We start from the raw sequence: 26,927 nt of genomic DNA, 5'->3' as shown, positions 1-26,927 counted from the left end.
GAAAGTAACTTTTACAATGGAGACTAGAATGGGGATTCGGTAGAACACAAAACCTCCCCTTAAATCAAACTGAGTGATGTATCTCAAATTGTTGTAAAGTAATGGTCGATTATACATTTGTTTTTTATTACCCTGAACATTGAACATGACCTCTAATATTTTAATGGTCTCTTACTGTGACCATGTATAATCTTCGAACCAAGTTTGATCCAAATTGATTTGTAACTTTTGCCGTAATTCTGGCAACTAACAAACACACAGAGGCAAAAACTTAACCTATGTTCAACTTCATTGCAAAGTTCCTAAAAGACCTTTTCTTTAATTATTTTACTCTTATCATCCTTAATCAATTTATAAAAAAAATGTAGGGATTTTCAGTATAATTTACTTAGCTTTAATTCAAATTTCATGTTTATCATTGGCTTAAACTAGTATGCAATGCAAGTGTTATCCCTTTTTTTAATTCTTGAATATCAATTATGAGCCCCCAAGATGGCATCACCTTAAATTATGATGCAATTTGAGACGTAAGTGAAAACGAATCAATAATAAAATAATATTTGTTATGTCATATTGACAATTTCATTTTTATTATCTCTTGTACGAAAAAAGATCGAACATAAGGCCCGAGATCAATTGGTGGTTAGTTGGTTTTTCCAATTTGTCGGATATTAAATTGATAGTATAAACAATGTATATTTATTTGAATTCCTTGATTACTATAAATTAACAGAAAAATAAAAATCCGTGCAAAAGCCTTCTTGAGTTCATAATAAGTAGAGTAATCTGCTTTATATGATACACAAAGGCGTTACCTGGCATACATAAACATATACCACTGTGCCTTTTGTTGTCGGCTGTCGATGATTATCCTTATTTTCTCTTAATCAGAGAACTGAACGTTAATTGATAGAACTAGAATTAGTTATTGTTATGCTGCGAAAAATTCCAGGTAATTATTGAATAATTATTCCATAATTTGGAGAATTGACTCTCTAGCAACTGATTTTGTGCCCTTTTTCAGTTTTTCTTCGGAGGAAAGATTGCGTGATACATTAAAAGTCCCGACATGACATGACTCATTAAAATTAAATTAAACAGCTAAAAGGACAGCACACCAAAGTTTTATTTATGTAGAAAAAAACTCGACGTATTAGATGTATAGAAATACCCTCAGACCAAAAAAAGTATTTTGTAGCCAACTATATTAGGAAAAAATGTATAGAGATGACAATGTTTCTCCACTTGGCTTATGGTGGACCCAAGTCACGTGTACCAGCCCCACTTATGGTCTTAGCCTGAAGTTTTTTAACTTAGAATACGATCGTCTTCAACTCTACTACGAATAACCTTCCACATAATGAAAAAAAAATAAAAAAATCAAGCTCCTTAGCCCCATTCAACAACTTCTAATATAATTATCATCAATCCTCATTTTTGCATGTTACAAATCAATTAAAAAAACATTCTTTTCCAGTCTTAATTCATGCTTTTAACCAAATATGTGCGTACCACAAAAGACTAACTTCGTAGAATACATATATGTATTAACATCTGGGTGCTATACAGATGTATCAGCACTAAATAATGACATTAATTGGACTTGATATCCTTAAGTGACCTTGCAACGAACCATAAACTAATATAAATTATATATACATATAAATATAATGTTTGTCGTCTATAAGGTATAAGAATAGTGTGTACTGTTCTCCCTTATTTCTTCACAATCACACAACCTATTTATTTCCCTATGATTCATCATCAGTATTATTCCACCTTTTTACCATCTGAGTTTCCTAATGCAAATAATTACTTATAAAACTTAACTTTTCTGCATTTAAAGTTATAACAAAATGTTTATTTGTAAGAAAAAAACCATTTGGAGCTGTATAATAATTAATACAAACAAGCGTTATCTACAAAATATCCATGGAAATGCTTTACAACTTACCGAGGGGTCATTTGAATTTTGTGAGTAGGGCATGCAAATATTTTTGTGGACTTCTTTCAAATTGACAAAAATGTAGAGCGTTTTTGAGGAGGCTCTTTTAAAAAAAATTAAAGTTCATACTTTCAGCTATACAATGAGATCCTTTTAAACTTTTTGAATCTATTTGTCTTGAAGCTATGAACCTCTGAATAAACAAGACATATTTTCAAATTTAAACAAAGATAACTCGAGTAATCAGAATGATAGATACATTTAAAAAGAGGTTTTTGAACATATATTTACATAATTTATACTTATCTTCAAAAGCAAGCCCTTTAAAAAGCTTTGAACCTATAAAGTAGCCAAAAATAACAAAATATTCTTGACCTTTTGGTGAAGGGCATAAGGCTAACAAAGAAAAAATAAGGTCATATTTGGAATCAGAGGATCAAACGCTACGAAGTTAAACATATCTTGTTCTAGTGCTTTAAAAAAAGTGTGATTTTGTTGGAGAGTGCTATTAAAGTTAATTTTTGTATGTTTTTCCAGTTATTATATTTTCGTACTGGGTCAGCGAATTATTGAACGACCATTCCTTAGTTTATAACTCGATTTGGAGTCGAAAACTCACAACTCGACTTTGCCAGAGTGTAGCTAAAAGACTTGATTCAGACTCGTGAATACTGAACAATATATATATAATTTAGGATTTCCTGAGTATTCTGATGCAAATTATGACTTATAACTTATATTACTAAACTTTAATATACATAAAGTTACAGAAATATTGTTTTTTCTGTGGAAAAATCCAGAGTAGTTTAATAGTTCATAGAAACAGGCGTTATCCACAAGATATCCTAGGTTGAATTATTCGTAATAAATTACTCCACAGAATAAACAATTCCCAGAGTAATTAACGGAAACAAGTGTTCTACTTACATTAAATAACTTCACTCGGTTTAAAATCCCGCAATTGCAAATATTTGCAACTTACATATATGCCCATAAGGGAGTGGAAAAAAAAATGTCACAATGGCCCATAGTAATTAATCAATTCTGTCCCATTTGTATTACGTTTTTATCAGACCACACAAGGAGTCATGTATTTTATGTACTTATAAACTCAAATATTATTTTAGTGGAATGGTTTTTGTTGATTGATTTCAGACTAATGAAAGGAAGACACGCCTATACAACCCATGTTGCATAGATACATTTGATATTTGCAAAATAATTCCGAAATATTTATTTCCCTATTGTAGTAATATTCATTTAACTTCTGTTGAAAGAATTTCGTTCGCAGGCACTTTTCCGAATGACCATTTACTGCAGAAACACATTGCCGAACAAAATAATAAATATATTTTTTGATAATGATAGTCAGAGACAACCTAGGGATAGAGGAATGTCGATCAGGACTTGACCAGGTACATAAGAACTCCAACATATTCGATCTAAACAATTGATTAATTCGTATTATCCATTGAATTGATTGAATGACTCCTTCTGGAAGTGGGTTCGGTCCAGTTCCAAACCCTAAAACATTTATTTATAATATCAAATAATTCCTTACACCTGATTGATAATGTCATACTGGATTTGACACCTTAGGCAAAATAAGTTGATGATGACGTTATTCATTAATTGTAAGCTTTGTACTAATTACAAATATGAATGATAGCATTCATTGCTGTCCTTCATAAAAGACGAAAAAATATGAAGACATAAAACGGTAAAGCGGTATTAACCATTTTAAATAATAGTACAATGGATTTCGAGGACTATTATTATCTCCTGGACGACTCAAACTATCAAGAAATATCATCTAATAATAAAAATTCAGAGAATTCTATGAAAATGACTGGGTTTGAAAATATGAGCGAATCCTCATCATAATCAAAACGTCTCTTTTCATCTGTATATAATTTTTTTGAGAAAGACGAAACTACCTGGATCAATGAAACAGTAAAACGTAAAATAAGCTCCAATGAATATCGCATCAAAAAGGGAAATAGGTCTACACTATCTAGGCATGTCAAAAAATAACTGGAGTAAAATCTAAGGAAAAATTGGGTCAACCTATACTGAAAGACAACATTAATAAGTATATATTATCTTTATTGTATAGGTTCTCATATTTTGGCCCCAAAGCTCGAGGATTAGCCTAAAACCCAAATATTTGGTAGCCAGATCCACCTCTAACTCCTTTTCTTCATTAAACATTTTTTTCTTACTTATTTATTTATTGAAAGGTTGACATATTTTTGTGCGTATAGCGGTAGTTTGAGCCAACATTAAAGCATCCTCATAATTAAATGAATCAATTATTAATTAATCAACACTTAATCATTACAATACCTGCCATATTATCACTAAACATTTCATTTTCTAAATTTTTTGTAATATGAATGGACATAATAAATACATAAGGTTGTATTATGAATCATCATTAAAACATTTGGTGATGATTCATACTGTTTGGGGAAAAAGTAATTCTGTATTTCCAGCCTCTTTTGTTAAACCAAGTATATCTTGTTCACTATTGGTCGCATCGGGTCATACGATAAGTTATTGTAATACATTTTTACTACCAGAAAGGCAAAAACGCGTCGAAAGTGACCAAGAAAATTTGCGATATATACGGGGTCGATACTCTTTTGGTTCGTGTTGCACAACAGTGGTTCGAGCAATTCCCCTCCCCGCTCAATTCTGCCCTCTACTGTGAACAATTTGATCTTTGAAGCTGCTGATCGATTCGAATCGGCCTGCATTGATGAATAAGAGTGAACAATACATCATAAAGACAACGCCAGGCCACATACATCTATTATGACGGCGAGAAGCTCGGATGGAAAGTTTTTGTACATCTGCCCTACAGTCCAGACCTGACACCAAGTGACTACTACCTGTTCTTGTCTATGGTCAACGCACTTGGAGGTACATATTTTTTCCCAATAGGGACAAGGACTTAAGAGTATTATGCGGTTGAATTTTCGCTGGCAACAAGTTATGGAATAAAACGGGGCATCTTTGGCTTAAATCGGATCATTGATACACTTCTTATAAAGCATTAAACTAAAGAGAAAAATACGAAAGTAATTTTTCCCCAACTATTGTATCCATTATTTTTCAAGGAAAAGTTTCCCCACGCGGAAATAAACTTGGAACTCATCTAGTAGAGAAGGAATCAAAATGCACAAAGGATACAAGTGGTGAAATCATATTTGACACCTTGAGTCATCTCTTAGAAAGGTGCAATTGCATTAGGTTACTATTATCCCCGTCCCATTACTAAGCATTATGACTAAATAAGTCTTTATTTGCTTTTAATAGTGTTGAGTTTGCTCAGGCATACGTATGCACCTATGTCTATGTAGGTAAATTATAAACCACTTATATTTGAAATGAAACACAATTAGATATGTAAATGTATTCAAATATTTTCCTAATTTAATTAGAAATGAGGGAAAAAGTAGGACAAAATTTATGATTGACAAATCCAATTCCTTGTATTAATCAACGCTCTTACATGACTTATACTTAATCGTAATAAAAAAACTATTGCGGATTTGATTGAAACTCGAAGATATAAGGCTTGAATAATAAGACTCGAGATATGATTTATTTTCAAATCATAATTATTATTATTAAAGGCCATTGTTCTTTTCTTATGATCGGATGTTAATATTGATGATGACTGAATCCGTAGATTTGATAACTTATTTCACAAAACTTGGACTCAAGTTGCTATTTAGTCTATGCAACTGCCAAATTGTTTCCCTACTTCTATCTTGCAATCTTTCATTCAAAAAGAAAAAAAGGGAAGAATTATGTTTGGATCAGCAGTGTAATAAGATCGCATCTTCCATAGTAGGAGTATTGAACTTTGCAGTGCTTAAGGCAAATATTTGTATCACAAGAGGGCTGACGGATAAGGAACAAGTATCCACAGGAGATCTAAGAGTGGTATTTATTACCGCAGTTCTAAGATATGCAGCGTATTACATCAGGATACCCAATATGGACGGTTGATACAGCGGTCAATCTTGTGAACTACTTGCCTAACGGATTAATCCAGCTTCTAAGAACTCTGAAGCACATTGTCAAAGTCTTCCTAGCAAACCGTGTTCATCAGCCATAATAATTGAAGGGTTTGTTTATTTTTAGTTGCAGATCTTGGCTAGAAGGTCTAATTTTAGGCTAAAACGAATAATATTATTTAATATTAGTGTAAGAGGACTCAGTTCCATCAGAAACAACATTTAAACGTTGAATTGCTGACTTCAAACGTGGTCGTAGAGACACCAATGATGCAGAATGCAGTAGACGTTCAAATGAGGCGGTAACAATAGAAAATATTTTTAAAAAAATCCACAAAATCATTTTGAATGATCCAAAAGGGAAATTGCATAAGAGTTTTGACATTGTCAATATATCAAAAGAACATATTGCCTTTATATTGCATATCTTATTGTCCATAAGAAAGTCTCTTCAAAGTCGGTGCCGTGTTTTCACTGTTGACCAAAAACAAAAATGTGGTGATGATTCTGAGCAGTGTTTGTCCATGTTTAAGATGGACCTTCCTCTTTTTAGTATTTTTTATAATCTTCTTTAGAAACTATAGCCTTTTTAAGTAAAATAATGCATCGATACAAATTTGAACAATGTGTCATCATGAGTTCCTTGAAGATAATTTATTAATACACAGAGTCGTAAAATCATAATAATATAGTAGTTTGGAAAAAACAAGAAAACAATGGCGTTTTACTATGGGATTGTCTATTCATTTAAAATATGAATGTGAAGTCATATTCCATGATGTAACTATAAATATCATGATGCATTCAGTGATTCCTTAGTTACTGAATGTGTACTTCAATAAGTATCCAGTTTTATAGGTGTGTACTCGCGTACTCAATTAATAGGCTTGATAATTTCTTGCTCCATTTCTTAGAAATTGGAAGTATATATATATATCTATAATAATTAGATATTTAAAACCAAAAGAATCGTGACAAAAATATTTATATATTATAAGGTAGTTTAAAAATAGTTTTTTTTGATATTATCATCACGCAACTTTTGTTGGTCTCCAGTTTATACGATATCTTTCTTAAATAAAAATGTACAACGTATTTTTTGACAGCTATCAATTTTTTCTACTCATGTACCGTATTAGCGTTTTAAACGTTGATTGGTTGAATTAGAATGCGCTGTTGTTGAGCTCTAAAACATCGGTCAAAAAGTCCCGTACGTAGATAGGAAAACAACATTTATTTGCCAAAATTCAATTTTATTCATCAATATACCACAAAATACCACGGGCGTAGAACGATTTATCGAGACCTTCAAAATATGCTTCAGTTTCGACAATCACTTCCTCATCTGAGCCGAATCTCTTTCCACGGAGCATCTTTTTGAGTTCTGCAAAGAGCCATTAGTCGCTGGGGGCCAGATCTGGAGAATACGATGTATGCAGTAGCAATTTGAACCCCAATTCGACCAATTTTGCGGCTGCTTTTATTGACTTGTGACACGGCGCATTGTCTTGGTGAAAGAGCACCTTTTTCTTCTACAAATGAGGTCGTTTCGGAGTAATTTTGGCCTTCAAACGATCCAACAACCCGATATAATAGTCGCTGTTGATTGTTTTTCATGTTCCAAGTAGTCAATGAATAAAATTCCATCTGAATCCCAAAATATAGAGGCCATGACCTTCCCAGCCGAATTTTGAGACTTTGGACTCCGTCTGTACACCACTCAGCAAACTGCCGTTTTGATTCAGGAGTGAAGTGGTGAATCCTTTTATTAAAAAAAAACAAAAAAAAAACAATCCTTCTTATTTCGCGTCAACATCTCCAATCTGCTCTTTGTATCACCTGCTCGTTGTTGCTTTTGCTCTGGTGTGAGCAAAACGTAGCATCCATTTGGAAAACAGCTTTTTCATACTCATATGTTCGTGTATGATGGTATAAACACTACCTTTTAATAACTTCAGACTGTCAGCTATCTTTTGCATCTTCACTTTGCAATTGCCCATGACGATTTTCAGGGGTTTTTCAGTGTTTTCCAGAATAACCACCTCATTTGTTCATCATCATTGGTGTCCGTACGATCACGTTTTGAAATCGACAAACCATCGTTTGATATTTATTTTGGATGGGGCAGAGTCCAGTTAAGATTTCTCAAGCCAAGCCTTGGCTTGAACGGTGTTTTTTTCCCCATCAAAAAGCAATGATAAATCAACACACGAAATTGCTTTGATTCCATTGCTTTTAAGAATAACAAAAGTAGCGTTACATTGAAATTAACACTGTATTTTGTGTTGTCAGCATTCCAGTTTAAACTACTAATGAAAAACATCAGTTTTCTGAGGGTTGATTGATTGAACTCGAAGTATATACATTTTCTTACTATAAAATGAAGAATATTTCCGCATTAAACATGACATTGGTTATATCTTTTTTTTTCCACTCAAGATGTCACTTTTTATGATACCACCGATGACGTCACTTTATTTTGTTTTTCTATCATTTGTCCTAATGACGTTTATAAGTTTATTTTCACTTCTCAGTATTTACCTTGTAAATTCAATTAAAAGTGTTAATTCATGAAGGCTATGTAGTTAGTTTTGGAGTAATATTAAACGCACCTAGCGGTAAAAAAAATAACGCTAGGACTACTACCTTGTACAAATCTTCTTCCTGTGTTTTTTGCTTCATCAATTTTTTTTACAGCTTTAGTCCTGCACAGTTTGGAAGAATTTACAAACTACCAACCGATAATTATGCACTTTTTCTTTAAAGAAAAAAGGTAGAGAGATAACAATAAAATAATAACTTGGAACGAAGGAAGCTACACCATTTTGACATAGTTTCATAAAATAAATATTTTTTTTATCTCCATATTTTTTTTCCAATAACTATATTATAATATAATTTATTATGGATATCGAATTTTTAGAATCAAATTACTGACATCTGAATTAAGGGACACAAATTTAAGAACTCTTTCTGACTTTATTACTTAACAATGACAAAATTTGTCTTAGTCTTCTGTAAGAAAAATGTCAATTACAGACATGAAAACTGAAATCCCATTGAATAGGACTCGAGTCGCTTATTTTATCACTTGTGACTTGACTACAGTTAAACTTCATTTTCTTAATACTTTATTTGATCTCGAGATTTTAATAATCTTACTTGACTTGTGACGTAGACGAATAAACTGGAAACCCTCAACATATTAACATATGATTCCGATAAACCGACTTGACTTTTTCCCATCGGTTATTTGAGATCATTCACAACCCACGTGGTTCTTTTATATATCATTTGTACCTCACTCACCCCCTATATGGAGTTGCTAGCAAATAGTTACACGGCCTTACTCGGGCCTAGGAGGGAGCGGGAAATCACATTCGACGATGGTAATTGTTATTCCTTCTTTATGTTTAGAACCATTCAATGGGGGCGAGCATTATAGTATATGTATTGTTATAAATTTAAAAAAAAAAAAGATGGTGTTATTAACCTCAAATAATATACAAACAATATATATGCATGAAGTAATTTGCCTAGATGAGAAGTCCATCTTTTATTTTTGTCGAAAAATTACCAAAATGGTAATTCACGAAGACATTTTTAATAACTAATTTTGAATAAAAAAATAGAAAATTGCATTTATTGACATTGTAAAGAGGCATAGACACCTACTGCGATTTTTTTTGAACTGTCACTGGTTCATTTTAGCAAATGTTGAAAAAAATAAAAATAATAAAACGTTCCGGAAATTAAAAATACTGTATGTTGTTAAATTAAATTTTATTCATTTATGTCCAAAATGCATGTTTTTGTGGCATTTCTTCTTAAAAATTGAAAATTGTAGTTTGATAAAAAAAAAAAAAAAATAGAAACATTATATGAGAATGAGATAGATACATTAATTTCAATTAATTTTTATGTGTCAAATTGATATGCAAATGAATTTCCAAACAAATTTCTAAAAAACTTTATTTTATCTACGAATCAAATATTCCATTGGAAATCCTTCTTTTTTTTTTAACTAAAAAAATGAAACTTCAATTTTCACATATTTCTTTATTTGCCTATAACTTTTTTAATTTTGAATAAATTTAGAAAACTTAGGTTCAAAGGAGGGACCCATGGAAAGTTTCAGCCTCCTAGGCCCAACAGTGTGGCCTCCCATAAAGAACAGACATAAAAACTGTATTTTTTTCAATACAGATGTGGTTCTTTTCTTTACCCATTCTTCAATCAAGAACTACGTGTCTTTTATTAGCACGTCCCGCCTCCCTCCCCCAAAAAAAATAAATGCAGGACCCACTTTTGACCTTTTTTTAAGAACACAAAATTTTATTTCCTTGAGGCTTTTTTGACAGAATTTTGATATAAATGACGTTTTTTTTTTTTTCTGAAATGCAATTTTGTAATGAAAAAGTCACTCTTTTTTTCAAAAACGAAAAAAGGACAATCCTCGTTCCCTTTTTTAAAACTATTAAAAACTATTAACCTTTGTTTCCTATGACGTCATTTATATTATGTTATGACGTGGTCTATGAATATCTCCTTAGCGATAAAGCTCACTTTTTAATACATACTTTAGTATCTATTATTTTAACACCCATTTTAAACCATAGGATGCAGGACTTGTAGATATTATGTGAACATTCACGAGAGAATAATAGTTAATTAATGAGATGAAAGTGAGTAAAGTGCATAGACACATAATATATTACTCAAATTCAATCCTGCATCTAAATAGTACATGGTTACTCATACAAATCCACATACTTATTTCACTGATAGTGGGCTGAACTGCACCTATATATTTCTTTATAAGACTATTATTTAATTAGCATATCTATTCCGACAAAAATATATATATACCTAATAGAACCTAATATATAGTTAAGAAAACAAACAATAAGAGTTACTATTATTTATACCATTCATGTCTTTGCATTCAAATCTACCCATGTTTCATATAATATATAAGAATAATTAAACCTCTCATCTCACATTTCATGGAAGGCATTTAAATTTAAGATATAAACACATTATAATCAAGGACTTTGGCTTTAAACAGCTCCTTTTATTCATCACTAGCGTTAGTATCCGGCATTGCTCGGACTAATTATGCGTCGACTCACAGACCAACTTAGCTTTACTTATATAAAAATAATTCCTCAAGAAATCCTCAGTGTTATTCTACTTTATTCATGAGCACACTCACACGTAGTTACTCAATACAAACAGGGCTGGACAGCAAACCGTGAACTGGTGATTAATGTTATTTTTCTCATTCATATAGGAAGGTTTACTGATTATTTTTGTCATACTGGCTCAGCCATGCTTTGTGCATAAACAAACTATAACAAACATTTCGTCATCTCGTCATCATGAGTAAACAAAAAAGTCAAAATGCAGCGTATCTCAGATTTCCTAGATGCTGAAATTGAAGTGGCAAGGATTATGGACATAGTAAAGTGCTCCAGGAGCCTGGTTTTCAAGGTAAACAAGATGAAGAATGACGGAGAAGACCTCTCCAGGAAAGTAGGAAGCGGAGAACAATTTATTAATATATTATATTATTTAAAGGACTAATGTGAAAGAGTGGCCACTCGGTAGAAAAAGAACATGTTTTCCTCCTACTCTTTGCTGATAGGCTTAAAATTATCTGCTGCAATAAGGTCTATTTTAGGAATCTTAAAAGCAGTTTATGTATTATTTTGTGGGTTTATTTTAACTATTTATCATAAGTAGGAAGTACTTATTAATTTCAGTACCCTTTTCATAATGGTGACGTATATTGTAAAAGTAGATCCACTTCGAATAAAATTTTTCCAGGCATATTGCCCATGAAAATGTTTAATTTTTCAAAACACATCAATCTAAATAAGTTGTGGATCAATCCCATCAAATGTGCGAATTGGATTCCCGCAAAAGACACAAGAGTTTGCAAATAATATAATCAACTATTTTTTTACTATTTGACAAATGTGAAAATTAAATAAACTGATTGTTTTTTAAAACTGTCACTAATTATCAATACGTTGATGGCAAATATCAAACTGATTTCTTAGATGACTTAAAAGAAGGAAGAAATAAATCAGACGAAGCAGATAATGCATTTTTTCTTCAAGAACTAACTCCTCGGCTACAAGAAAATAGTGTGTTGTCTGAGCAACAAACTGATATTTTATGTTATATTAGTAGCTATATTTTAAACCAAATTAAGACATATCAGTCTGTTTGTTCGGATTGTTTTCGTTTTATTTTTTTCTTCACAACCATATTAAAACTCAAAAATTTAATGATTTAGGAAATATAACCAAAATCCTGCGAGATCTAAATGAAAAAGAAAAAAAAACAACAAATGTAGCCCTACAAGATTGTTATAATATTAAAACAAAAATTATTCGAAAATATTGCCAAGTTTGTGTTTAGATGCATGCAAAGCATTCTCAAGGAGACAAAAAGAGAAAAAAGAAACAATATTTGGGCTAGTTAAAGTGCAAGTACGCATGAAATTGTGCAACATATGTCTCGATAATTCCCCACATTTAATTATAATTAATTATTTATATATAATATTTCCTAATAATATTATTTAAGTATTCACTTAATTATTTTGGAATTTAGAAAGTCAATTCCATTCTTTTTTAAGTTTATATTTAATTTAAAAATAATGTATTGAATTCTTTAGTAAAGATAATAGAACAAAATATTAACAACTACTATATAAGAAATAACTATTTTAAATCATGAATCATGCGAGAATAACAACTATATTTCAGTCGGTACAATAGCTGTAGATGAAAACCTTATTTCTTTCCACATATTTTTGTTATTGTAGATTTTTTTTGTCTCTCCGCTCTTTCGCTTGAGTCCTTTTATAAATTTTTTTGGCCCGAAGAGATGTGGCCCCTTCCTTGCATTACTTGAACCCCATAGACGTTGCTGTGTGGGACACATTCGGAACAAAACACCACACCTATTATTACACCAAAATCCTACCTATTATTTTATTCGATACTGTATATAATATTGCTTTGTAATAATTTATTTTAAGGGTAGTTAACGACTGCAAGGGATCAACAAGAAATCGTATTCCTGACCTTTTGGAAACGGAGCAAAAGTAGGAAATAACTTATTACTTCGTTTATTTATCAAAAGGAATAAATTATGAAATAGCCATGACGTATCAAATGAGATGAGTGAATCGAATGCTTTTGAAATAGAATGGTAATTTGTGATATTTATTTTTACGTTTCGTATTGATTTTCATTTAGTTTCTTGATGTTATGTATGTTTGGCATAATTTTATGTGAATAATTTTTTCTTTAAAAAATGAACAGTTCCTCTAATTTTGGCATTAATTTTTTTAAAGGCAATACACAATTGTTTTATTTAGATAACTATAAATAATTCTGCAGAAATGGAGAGTCGTACAATTGCTCCTTTGCCCTCGATGGTTCCGGCGCTACTGATTCATTCAACCAACGTTAAGGATAGTTTAGAATACTGATAAGGGGAAAATAAGTGGAGAAATCAACAGTTGATAACAAAATACAGTGTTTGATATATTAGAGCATTTCTTGGGTTTTACAACAATGGCATTATCATTATGATTACAAGACAAAACAAACATAAGCTTTTTAGCTAACGCACAAATCGAGAAAATGATGTGAGACGCCCACAGGTTTTTAAATGTTAGTGAGCTTTTTGGACAATTTGGACGGAATATTTAAGAAATTTTCTTTATTGGTAAGAAATTAAAAACAAATTTGAATTTTTTTTTAGTTAAAATTTGAAAAAATAACATTTTAAGAAAAAAACCATTACTTATTTTTAGCAATTGTTATATGAAAATTAAATTGAAACTTTGATTATATTCCAGTGTACACGTAAGGTAAGCATATCGTTCCATCTCATTATGGTTCCAAAGTCCAAATATATACATTTCAACATTATACACCTCTTCGAAAATAAAGATGTAACATACATACAGGAACATACCTTATTTCATACAACCATAAATAACAAATGCCGGATTGAAGACGTAGCTAAAGGCAGGCATATGATGGAAATGTTAACATAACCATCGACAATATTATTGTAAAACTCATACTTCAAAAAGAGAAACACATACAAAATAACCACTTCTTTCTACCTTTTAAAATGAGTAGCCCGCACTAGTCACAATATGCCGGGCAGAGTTGTTCACGAGTCATTTTTTCTAAGTCACACAGGTCGCGAGACTTATGCCTTCGAATTGAGTCCCCGTGTAACTACAATCTGAGTCATGAGTATGGATGAGTCGTTTGTAATAAAAAAAAACTACCTTTTAAAAATTAAATAAGGAAAAACGGTTGTTGATTGTTTTTTTCCTTCTTTTTTGTTTATTATTTAACCGGTCGTCCTGGTGTTCACTTCTCTCTCGGATATATGGATTATTACCAATCTTTGGTGTAAATTGTTTGGAAAATATATAAGCAAATAAATATATATGAATTGAAATACATTCACAATATTTTCCCAGGACTAATACTATTTTAATGGTAGAAGGTTCTTCTGTTTATAGCAGTAATTCATTTTCTATAATAGGCAGCTGATATTAAGAAGGGTCTTAATTCAGGTGTATCATATGTCTCCTCTCGGTCTCTATTTTTCATTACAAATAACTTAACTCTACAGTAATACATACGTATTTCACATGTATGATCCAATCTTTAGCTTTGATTAATTTGTCATTAAAGTTGTATAAAATATCACTGGTATGTGAATATAAAAGAAACCATACATGATATGCCAATTGAAATTATGTTTTGGAGAAGAGCAGCTTTGTTTCATGATGCTTTGTTATATGAGGCGCGAGTAGCTATGAGTGCAAAGAAAGAACCCCAATTGCCACCCCGTATTTAGTAAGGACATAGGCAGGAGTTACTCCGATGGGCCCTCAATATTATTCTGAGTCCTACAATGACTCACACTATTAATTCCCCAGTCCCCAACCAAAAAATATCATTGTCATGATCATGAATATTAAAATTCAGTTATATGTATAAAATATGACGCCTTCACAATAATAAAGATTTGCAATAAAGTATATTATGCCGCCTGAAGTCTTATTCCAGTTTAAAACGACTTGGATACAGCTCGCTTCAGTAGTTTCATTATAAGGCTGGTTCCTACTGTTTCAAACTAACTAGGAATTCGTTATAATAAGTTTGCTTGTTAAAAAAATCAATTTAAGACGATCTCTTAGGGCACTTACTTTAGTATGAGCACTTATCTTTGATTAATAATTCTACATACATCTTAAAGATACAATAACACAGAGAGTCAATCCTATAAAGAACACAAATACATTGTACATTTATAATATGACTTGGTTATAATGTTTAACAAACAAAATCTGTTGGCATCTATATTGGGAATTATGATTTTCACGGCGTTCAAACTTGCCAACCTCAAAATTTACTATGTATTTTATTTTAAGCTGTCGATACTTCTTTTCCTCGTTTTAGTGTTCAATATGTTGATTAAATGGATTCTAATTATATTTTGTTTCACTTTGAACAATTCTCAACAATAATAAAAAAAAAATTATGATTGAGAAGAATTAGCTAGCCAGGATAGGTGGGATTAGATGGCTGTATTTTATTTCTTGATTCTTAATTCTGCAATATAAAATACTATTTTAAATAATTAAATGTACCACATACCATTGGTTATCAAACTGAATATCTTTTATAAAATATATATAATTGATATGAGTTTGGGGCACCAAATGCTTTAAAAAATATTAAATTCAATCAGGTTGTGAATATAATTAATTGTAGTTGGAGAAGTTCACTACTCAGGAGTTAAATAATTACGACAGTAGCTGAGGAACAGAAAACACATTCTTCATAATACCAATTCCAAAAAAATGAGTCGCCAAAAATACACACGATTTACATCACTATCCATCCTTAGTTACGAAAATAAAATGTTCCGAATGTACTTAAATAAGTTGAAACACACCAGAGTCACAATTTAGTATTTACATAGATACAATGCAGACTTGCATTAAAGTTCAAAAACAGATGCCTACTTATATTAGAGCACAAGTCTGTATTTTAATTATGTGCACCGCTCAGAGATAATTGTTTAAAAATCATTCAATATTGTGACATTGGAAATGTACTTTTAACATACAATGAAAATACACTTGATTAAGATTAATAGTTTGCCTTGGGTGAACATGTGGGTATAACAATTATAGTTATGGATCTTGTTTTTATTTGGATTTGGAAGTTTGAAGAAGTCAAAAGTTAATAAAATATGTAATATTTAAATAATAAATATAACACAAAACGAATCTGGTTAATATATTTATAAATATAGAGATTATATTTCAACATTGAGAGATGCATCCACAGGATTTTGTTGAGGGTGGTGTCTAGGTCAGAAATTTGATTACTTTTTTCTTTACAGAAAGCTTTTTTCATTTTTGATAGTCTTATAAAGCACAATTTTGTTTGGAGTCATGGCGTTACCTTTATTCTATCTCGCAATATTTCTTCCAAAAATAGGGGGGGGGGAAGGGAAGAAAGGCCCAAAATCTGATGGTAGAAGTTTCCTCATCCTTCCCAGCAATGGAATGATTATTTAACAAGAAGTAGAAAAATCGACAGCAGACTACAAAATACAGTGTAACTTTTTGTGTTAGTGAGCTAATTCCAGGGTATAGCTTAGAAATTTGAAGGGTTAGTTTTCAATACCAATTGAGTATACTAGCGATTTAATTGCACCAGTACCTTTATTACCTGTATAAGGTGTTGTTTAAGACTACGGTCCAGTTCCATCCCACTCAGTACCATTTTATTCGAAATTGAAAAAGTTATGGGCAAAAAAAAAATCGGTGAAAATTGCAATTTCGTTTTTTTCAGTTTCAAAAAACTGAACATCAAGTGAAATATTTTGTAGAAATTTATCTGGAAATTCGTTTGCATATAAATTTGACTCATAATTATTTAATTTTAACTGAAATATCTGTCATTTTCGGAATAATTTTTCAATTTTTTTTTCTCTCTCTCTTCTCATTTTTGTATCAAACGTCAATTTTCAATTTTTTAAAAAAGAAATTCCACGAAAATGATAAATTTTGCACATTAAATTTTAAATTCTATATAGATTCATTAGTATTTTTAATTTCCGGAACATTTTATTACATAACTTTCGCTCTATTTGCAAAAATAAACAAGTTATCGAAGGTATTTTTTTCGTCAACATTATTCTCCATAACTTTTTGTTTTTACAACTACGAAAAAAAAACTCGTAGGTTTGTGTTCCTCTTTACAATTCCAATAAGTGCTATTTACAGCTTTTTTTCAGAATTAGTATTAAAAAGTTTTTAGCAATTTTCTTGACCAATTTCGACTTCGCAATTTTTAGAAGTAAATAAAGAAGGAACTTCTAATCTAGACAATTTTGTGATGAATTTATGTTGATATGTTATTTCATGTTTAAAAAACAATATTTTTTTTTATTCATAATAATAAAAATGCTAAGGTTACAAGAGCCAATAATATCTATAATAATATATTTTTTTTGAAGAGGGATTTTTTGAACCTTTGTGGATTACCTTGCTTAACCGGATTGATATAGTGTGAAGAATTAGAAATATAATTTTTCGACGACAACAAAACATTCATATTATAATTATAAGTATATGTAGCATACATGTAAATCCGGTGTTTTTTAGCTGTTCCATTAATTTGTAATTGGTAGTATAAAGAATGGATTTTTCTTTTCCTATGCAGTTATCATTATTATTTAATTCCTGAGTAGTGAACATCCTATCCTAAATAAATTCAATTATATTCCAAACCTATTGAACGTTCGTATGTGCTCATAAAAGACTATGAGGATTTGTTGCGGAGTTATAATTGTAAGTCCTTGTTGGACTTAGCAGAGTAGAATTGGGAATCGACATCAGAGTAATTCTAGAAAATTTCATGGTTGATATCTTTTTTTCTTTCCTCTCATGGCACAGCTGATTGTTGCTGATCTAATGAAACGTCATGAGTATTATTCTTTCTCTTCTCCAACACATTCTTCAAATTGATAGGAACCATGTTGATTTTTGGTGTTTTTTTTAAATATGCCCATTCCACACTGGATTTTTACCTTTGATATATAGTTTGTAGAAGTACTTTCTAAATTAATTTGACCATTTTCAATCTGATTTCCGTCTATTTCCTTGGCCCGAGCAACACCGGGCATACCTTTGCTAGTAAATTATACAACTAAGTAATAATGTAACGTTTGTTTTATTCTGCATTATAATAAAAATGGGAATATTTTTGTAAGATATGAGTTATATCTCATATATCTTATTTGGCTTAATAAACCATCCAAATTTGCAGGAAAAATTCCAAGGACCAACAAGTCCTAAGGACCGATACGAAACCAGTCCTAATACTGGAATATTACTTTTTAGCAAAAATTCGCAAAATGAATAAACCATTTCTTATAAATAGCAATGAAAGATGAATAAAATTGTTATGAATAACCTTAGTACATATAAATTTTCCTCCTAGTTGTAAATATTTTTGATTAAAATTTGTTAAAATAATTATTTTGTAAAAATAAAATCAAGAATCGATTAGTGGTGTTACGATATTTTTCTACTGGTTCTGGTACAAAAATTCATCCCTTACTTCTTTTAGTATGTTGTTGTAGACTTAGCACAAATTTTATAAATATTGATTATTGAATATCAAAGAGGAATGTTTGTTCGTCTATTGGCTATGTACTTTATTTATTTATAAGAACTTTACTCGATGAATAAAATAAACATGTCATTGTGCTCTGAACATTTTAAATGCAATGTTGGTATATTCTTATATTATCAAATATAGAAAATAAATATCATAAGTGCTCTTAAGATTCGATTTTTTTAACATGTCTCTTTTTCATATTCCATAAAAACATAAATCAAAATGAATGTTTTTAAATTATCATTTGATTACGAAGTATTCTTAATCAAGAATGAAACCCTTTAATGGAAATATATTTCTATCATAATAATACTAAATATATTTATTTTAATCCAATTATTAAAAGTTAAAAAGAACATAATGGCTTTAACTATATTTTATTAAGATTAATGACAAATTTCATCGATATTTAAATGATCCTCATTCAAGCTGTTGAGAGAAAAAAAAAATAGGTCACACATAAATATGTAAATTGAACAAATTTTGATTTTCACACCGTAACTCTTTAAAAAAATTAAGATTAAAAATTATTGTTGGATCCCTTTTGAGTTGCATTTATATTACATTCAACAAAAACTTCAGAATTGACTTGACTCGTACTAAAAGTTAAAGAGGTTGACTCGAAGCTTGAAGCTCACAAACTTACTTAATTTCAAATGGTTAATTCTTTTTAGTATTTAACAAAGGTCCAGACTCGAGTTGGGCTTGTGACTCGACCCTAGTAACTTTATTAGGGGGAGTCAAATGAAGAAGTACTATTTTTTAGTCACACTTTGATTCGAGTCTTGAGATTTGATTTCATATCTCTGGTATTTAAACACCATTTATTTTTCATATGATAGAATTCAAATATTGATTATGACTAAATCAAGCTGGGGATTCGGATGTACTCACAAACGCTCTTCGGACTCGAGGTTAAAACTTTCACAAATTGAAAAGACTTGTGGATTGAGACTCATAAGTAGGGTTGTGAAATTTTTCCAAAATCCTCGTGAGTATACATTTTTAATAAAAGACTATGTTGGTAATCTACAAGATATTTGTGCTCTTATGAATTATTTCTCCCTATTTTGAAAATTTAAACGTGTACGCGAGCAAGGAGCATTATAGTTTAATTATTGATCATTTTAAGTAGATATGTCGTTTATCAGAGTTATCAATCTATATTTTTCTTTTAAATTTACACTCACGAGGATTTAGACAGTTCATAAGCATCCATTTATGTTCTTACATAATATTATATGATATAATTATATTATTTGATGGTGTGAAGTCTGATCTGGGTAGAATTGTGTAATTCTTATATAGGACTGAAGACTTCAGTCCTGTCCAATTAAGTCTCGGTCCATTCTAGTTGTATATCAGTCCTAAAACGGATAAATTTCAGTTCTTGATGACGTCATTAAACTTTATTTCTTTTTCTTTAAAAAAAAATCAGTTCTAGTAGTACTAACAGTCAGAAGGACTGGTCCTTAAACTGAACAAGACCAAATAAACAAGGACTGGGTAATCGTACTGACGACTTGGAATATCATTCACTCTTAAAGTCCAATTAAATGAAACTTATGATACGACTCAGCTTCGAAGTGAAAAGACTCCAAACTTGACTTGGTCTTGGTAAACAGTTTCGGTCTATACTTACATTTGAGTATGTTTTAACTGTGCAATCTTTTACAAATAATCCAACTAAGGAATGGTTGATAATAACCAATATATTTTGATAAAAATGTGGTAAAGACAAAAATAAATACATTTTCAACATGATCTACGTTAATTATAAGGGCATTCTTAAATAGGCAATATAAACGTCAATGAGAACATAATAGGAACCTAAACCTTATAAACTGTACATATGTATATAAAAAGTAAATAAAAATGTGTCAATCCCAAATTTGGAAATTCACTTACAAACAAAAACAAACTATAAATATATACAGAAGGCAATTTTAAATTCTTCTACTCTAAAATGATAAATATATTCTACAATGCCTTACCGTTTAAAAAGTGAAAAATTAGCTCGTAATTCCTCAGAACAACAACCACTGACATGAATTTCTCGACTCTCACTATTCTCAATTTGTGAATGCTCATTTTTAAATTCTCCATCACACTTTATACACGGATAGTAAAAGACACTCACGGGTAAAGGTGGAGGAGGAGTCCAGAAGGGGATTGAGTTTTTTCTTTTGTTTGTTCGACAATCATATTTCATCAAACCATTCGTCGTCCTCGTCTCACATCTGGAATCCTCCTTAAGCACCGTCATATTTCACGAGTCTGATCGACATATGCATATTATGTAGAATGTAGACTAAAATGTATTTGGAGATTTAAAAAAAAAATAAAAATCTCCTGCCTCAGATGAGCGCGGAAGCTCATTTCTTTAAGTGGTTAAAGAAGAAGAAGAAAAAAAAATACCTGTAACTTGTAAGTGATTGAATAAACTACGAAGTAGTAAAAAAAGATTCCATTATTTCGATTTAAATTTGTCAACAGTTTTATTATTACGTAGAGGTACTATTTTAACAATTCAAAATTGAGCAACTGGTTACGGAAATACACAATATCATTTATAAAATTATTTTTTGTAAAAAAATAAGAAATAATGCGTTAAGAATTAAGCGTGTTACAAAGATGATAAACTTCTATTTTGATATATTTGGGCCAATACATATTATTTGGTGGTTAAAAAAAAAAGAAACCCGGCCGATTTTATATTATAATAATATCAAATTAACCCAGTTAAGATCCCAAATAAAAGAATAAATATCATCAAATAAAGGACCAAACATGGTCGTTTTGCCAATTGAAAAGTATAATATGCTAAAATTCAGAAAATTATCATATTTTTGTTTTGTTTTATTAATAACCAAGTATGTAGACTTTGGAAAATTAATCATTACTCATTAAAAAACAAAAACCATGAAAATTATAACATTTTAAATTGATGTCACCTACTTTGAATTACTTAATGATGTATCATGATTAAAAAGATTAATTAATAAGAGAATGAATTCAAAAATGGTCAGTAATTAAATATTTTGAGCTTGTTTCTTTAAAAAAATACTTTTTTTAAAATTAGATCTCATCCTTCTGGAAAATAAAATTGTGACTGGTAATTTTGTCACATGACATATTTGCCGCCTTTTTATGTTTTTATAATAACGGTTCGAACTTTACTGTTGTATCTCAAATAGATTTATTATATAGCAAGGAGAAAAATAAAATAAATTAATAAATATTAGTTAACAAGGATGCGTTTTAAAACTATTTGGAGGAACATAAGCTCCAATCACGCAACTAGTTGTAGTGAAATTATCATTTTTTTCTACTGAGAAATTCCTGTTGGTCAACTCATATGATCTTAGTACAATTATAAAGGTATAACATTTGTCGTAGTTGTAATTTTATATCATCACATGGCATTTTAAGCAACTCTCCTATTTTGGGATACTATTTGAAATCCCAAAAAATGATGGATCGACGAAATGTATAAAATTTAAAATCAAAGAAAAGGGCTGAATATAAAATTCATTAATCCATTTTTGATAAATGATAAGTACATCATTTTGATATTATTTTCCTTCTTATTATTCTCCTAGGAATATAACTAATCTGATCGAGATACAATAGTAAAGTTCGAACCGATAATATAAAGCATAAAAAGGGGGCGAACATGTCGTGCGGCAAAATCTCCTCGAGGTAAAATTACCTAGAACCAATAAAATATAGATAATTATAATAAGTAAACTATGTATCAATTAAAACTACCTAAAACCGGCCGATTTAATTGACTCACCAAAGTATCGGTCAGGCCTTAGTACTATAAGTAAAAAAACAACGAGATAACACAATTTGGATAGGGTGTTCAAATAAAAATACGATACAATTTCATTTGGGTGGAATATATCTTTGATAATATAATGATGAAATATTACTCACCTACTCAAAAAAGCTCAAGCATAATATTCCAAATTCAACGACTATAAAAAAAATCACTCAAGAAAATTCAAATTTAAAAAAGCCACAATGGTAGACATTTATTATTCCATCTTTTTGACAGTTCCTTTTTTAATCCACTGAGTTAAAAGAGGTTCATCAACAGACTTAATCTTATTGTTCAAAGGTTTATTACCGCAGTCGGATGAGGTAAAAATGGAATCAAAAAATTGGGAATCCGTCGACGTGTCAATAATTGGCGCCAATGATTCAATGCAGCTCTCTTTTTTCTCATTCACAAATTGTGGCGACCTCCTAATGGAATCCTTTGCCATCATAGTCTGAGATACTAAAACATCATTATAAAAATCGTCATTCATATTGGAACACTTTTCAGGTGAATGTCCATGTTTTTGAGTGTAAAATATTCCATCTGGAGGAGGTCGAGGAGACCTCAAACTCAGTATGGACTCACTGTCATAGAGGTGATGAGGGGAACTTTGAGATTCAACAGTAGATGTTTCCGTTTGAGAAAACAGTGAAATCTTTTCTTCTTCTTTATGGTCCTTCAGTTTTGTTGGTTTAAATGGTAAATTAAATTGAGTTTCTTCTAATGATTCATCATCTTCCTCTTCGGTATCCGATTCCTTAATTTGATTGATTTTGTTTGATGCTTCTTGGCACATTTGAGCAGTATTTGTGTCGAAAAAGTGATCATCAAATGGTTCGGAGAATAAATCAGGATTTCGTTTAGTCGGTTGCTTTGATCTACTCTTATCGGGGAAATAGGTAACAATAGATGAATTTGAATTCAATGGTCTGATTTCCTTTGAAGATCCCTTGGTACAATCTTCATCCGCAATATCAAACATATCATCAGGTGGAAAAAGAGTATCATAATTATTTATAACTTTGGAACAGTTCGTATCCTTAGACATAATTGTTTTTTTAGTTTTTATATCTTCAGGAACATGGGTTTTACGTTTCCTAGATTTAAATAGTAATTCTACATTAGGAGATGCTATTTTATTTTTTTGATTCATTAGCTCAAGTTCTTCCTTCTTTATTTCTTCAATTACAACATTGAAAATATCTTCACACTTTTGTATATTTCTATTTGAAATATAATAACCCTGTAGAAATTTTGCAAGGTCAAAAGGCTGCATTTCAATTATTTTAGTAGCAAACTCTTTCTCTGAGAGTTCACTCAGTTCCCTCATTTTAGAGAAATCCTTTTTTTTAACTGCGTTAGGAGTCTGTCCATAAAATATAGTTCCCTCAGTGGTACAAAATATTTTATCATTGTATGCTTTAAGGTGTCGTAGAGGAGGAATGATAACTACTGATTTGCTGATACTAGGTTCCACTTTCCCACATTTGTTTTCTTGAATAGCGCATTCAGAAATTTTCTCTTCCTCCCTACTTCCTCCAATGACAGAATTATTTTCATGAACATGAAGGATATTTTTAGAAGACAAGACAGAATCAACTTCTGTCGCATTTGACTTCTTCTTTTGATAATTTGATATTATCTTTTCATCAGAGTCTTCTTCGTCAACATCAATCAAAAAAGGATCATCCTTGCCTTCAAATAAACGCTTTGGATCCAATTCAAAATCCTCAATGTGATACTTATTTCCTTTAAAACTTTGCTCCATTTCTTTGTTTCTTTTAAAAATGGTCTCTGTTTGACAGAGTCCACCTGTTCGAATAGTGAAAAGGTTCTTGGTACCAAAGACCTCCCTTTTATCAAAGTTAGGTGAACCTTGGAAATATCTCTTTACTTTCACACAATCCACAGCATTGCTACAAAGCTGCTGTTTGTAAAGTTGACGCAGATAAATATTTTCTTCGATACATCCAGACGTTATCAATCGAAAAACGCGAACATCCTTAGTTTGACCAATACGATATGCACGATCTTGAGCTTGTAAATCGTGAGAAGGATTCCAATTTGGATCGTAGATAATAACTACATTAGCCCCTGTAATGTTCAATCCTAGACCTCCAGCTTTGGTTGAAAGGAGCAAAACAAAAATATTAGGATGTTCGTTAAACTCATTTACAATAGAAAATCGAGTTTTAGCTGGAGTTGCTCCATCAATACGGCGGTAGTCATATGCTCGTAGTTTGATAAACTGCTCCAAAATATTCAACACTTTCGTTGAGTATGAAAAGAGTAATAACTTGTTCCCCTGCTCCTTTTTCAAGGCAGTCAGAAGATCCGCAAGAACAACCATTTTGCCGCTGTACCTTGTATCGGCCAAACTAAGAAAGGAGTGATTTGCTATTTCTTTGTAGAAATCAGATACAACTTGTGATATGGCTCTTGAAGCAAATTCTCTTTGAGTTTTTGAGCTCTGGTTAAACTTAGGTGAGAGAAGGCCCACATGATTCGCTATCTTTAAAAATAAATGAATGAATGTAAAGACTTTAATTTTCTTTGAGTCTGGAGAACTCTTTGACTCTGATTGTCCCTTATTCCAGTATTTTCCCTTCTTTTTTTTCTTCCAAAGAGCTTGCATTTCTGGTGTATTTAATAATTTTCTAAATAGAGCTATTTGTAAGGGAGTTGGGGCACAATAAATGATTTTGTCCAACTTTAAGGGCAAGTCCACAAATTTATCCTTTTTCATACGACGAAGAATCATTTCGTCTTTTAAAATATCAAAATCCCTTTGCAAAAGACGAGCTCTAGCAAGCTGGGAAGTTGTTGCATTCAGTCGAAGGCCCAATTCAATTGGCCGACTATATTTCGCATTGAAGTCCTTCCATGTTCCAAGACAGCCCGGATTAACCCATTCCAGTAGTGCCCAAAGCTCTTGATATTTATTCTGCAACAATACTCCAGCTAATCCAATCTTTAGTGGAATTGAGGATAGGTAAGATTTAAGAACTTTATGATTTCGACCATTTGGATCTTTTAGACGATGTATTTCATCAAGTATAATGACTTTCCATGGGAATAGTGATGATATTATGTCAATGTCCTCTCTTAAGATATCATAGGAAGTAAGTATGATCTCATATTTCTCTGGGGAGTTGTAGAGAATCTCTTTTTTTCGATTGGGTCCGTAGTATAGTCCGATGGAAAAGTAACTCCACGTTTGAAGTTCTGACTCCCAATTGTATATAATGGAGGCTGGAGATACAAGCAAATAACGACCTGTTGAGAAAATTATCTTTATTAGTAAACTAATTATCCGATTTTGAATCTCCTGTACCTCGAATCTTCCGTTTTAAATTACCATCAATCACTCCAATATTCGTCTTATTAGATAAGGAAGATAGAAAGCCAATAACCTGAATCGTCTTTCCAAGTCCCATTTCATCAGCAAGGAGTCCGCCATTCACGCCAGGCTTCGAGTAAAGGCCGTAGAGAAAACGAATTCCATCGATCTGATAGGGTCGAAGGCATTTAGCCAAAGGGGCAGGGATGGAGTGAGCATCACTCAATGGTACGGAATTATCTTTTTCTGAGTCATATTTTGACCAGGTTGGACGGAATTCATCTTGAAACTCGTCTTCATTTTCAGACATGGTTTATTTTTTATAAGGACACATTTTGATTGTTATTGACTGAAAAGTGAAATGTTTATTGTTATGTTAGTAAATAAACGTCAAAACAACAAACGTCCAGTTGAAGGTTGAGTGATTTCTTACATTATTTAAGTTCCGCTTATTTTGTACAAATTAATATTTGTATTTATTGAGATCTGCCTCATACCAATTATTATGTTTAATGAAGGACGTTAAGCTCAAGATACAATGACTGGAAATAAAATTGAGTCATCAATTAACTACTGTCTCAACATTCTTCCTCTGAATTTTATAACTCAGAACAACTTGTCAGCCTAGATGAAGTAAGGAGGGGTGATAATTTAAAAAAAGGAGCAAATTCAATTTTAGCTCAACATTTCTAATGACCACATATCTTGGTAGTACTTTGGCGAAAAGAAAAACCACAAAGCAACTCTATTTCTTCAAAGGTGAATTAAAACTTTTGGGGACTAAGTGTAGCTTCAAATTCACGACATCTCATTCAATGTGATTTGCTGAATCTTTGTAAAAGGAACACAAAGTATTTGATGATAAACTTACCGATCAGACATTAATTAAATTCTTCTAATAATAAAATGGAACTAACTCATTTTTCAAAACATCAAACTTATTAAGTCTGTGATAAATTATAAAAATATATGTTGTGGTTCGACTTAAAAAGACGCTTGGGTATATATGAAGTTATTTAGAAATTCCCATTTG

The 26,927-nt window shown here is 31.1% G+C and overlaps 2 protein-coding genes across 30 annotated transcripts in view; both read right to left on the bottom strand.

The window, feature by feature from the left end:
- Positions 1-21,181, bottom strand: part of sif (still life) — a 146,706-nt gene extending 125,525 nt beyond the window's left edge. For 23 of the 29 annotated variants that reach the window (XM_040719977.2, XM_040719979.2, XM_071891083.1 and 20 more), the window contains exon 1: positions 20,720-21,114. In XM_040719977.2, coding sequence (XP_040575911.1) covers positions 20,720-20,991 — 272 coding nt within the window. In that variant the 5' untranslated portion in view covers positions 20,992-21,114. Of the gene's footprint in view, positions 1-20,719 lie in introns of all 29 variants that reach the window. The other 6 variants (XM_071891076.1, XM_071891094.1, XM_071891077.1 and 3 more) reach the window with 4 other exon arrangements.
- Positions 21,182-21,204: 23 nt separating this feature from the next.
- On the bottom strand, positions 21,205-26,269 carry LOC121124299 (uncharacterized). Its single transcript, XM_040719456.2, has 2 exons — positions 25,889-26,269; positions 21,205-25,830 (listed from the first exon to the last, which is right to left on the bottom strand). Exons 1-2 carry the CDS (start codon positions 26,202-26,204, stop codon positions 22,769-22,771), a joined length of 3,378 nt encoding a protein of 1,125 aa, XP_040575390.1. The 5' UTR covers positions 26,205-26,269; the 3' UTR covers positions 21,205-22,768.
- Between the last annotated feature and the right edge of the window lie 658 nt (positions 26,270-26,927).

This window comes from Lepeophtheirus salmonis, chromosome 9 (assembly GCF_016086655.4).
Source record: "Lepeophtheirus salmonis chromosome 9, UVic_Lsal_1.4, whole genome shotgun sequence".
Classification (NCBI taxonomy): Eukaryota; Metazoa; Arthropoda; class Copepoda; order Siphonostomatoida; family Caligidae; genus Lepeophtheirus; species Lepeophtheirus salmonis.
This window is presented reverse-complemented; position numbering and strand designations above follow the sequence as displayed.

Bases quoted from the DNA above. Each gene is read 5' to 3' on its own strand.
- LOC121124299 (XM_040719456.2), bottom strand. From the start codon at position 26,204: ATGTCTGAAAATGAAGACGAGTTTCAAGATGAATTCCGTCCAACCTGG. The intron at 25,831-25,888 runs GTACAGGAGATT...TTTTCTCAACAG, and splicing joins TTTAAAACGGAAGATTCGAG to GTCGTTATTTGCTTGTATCT.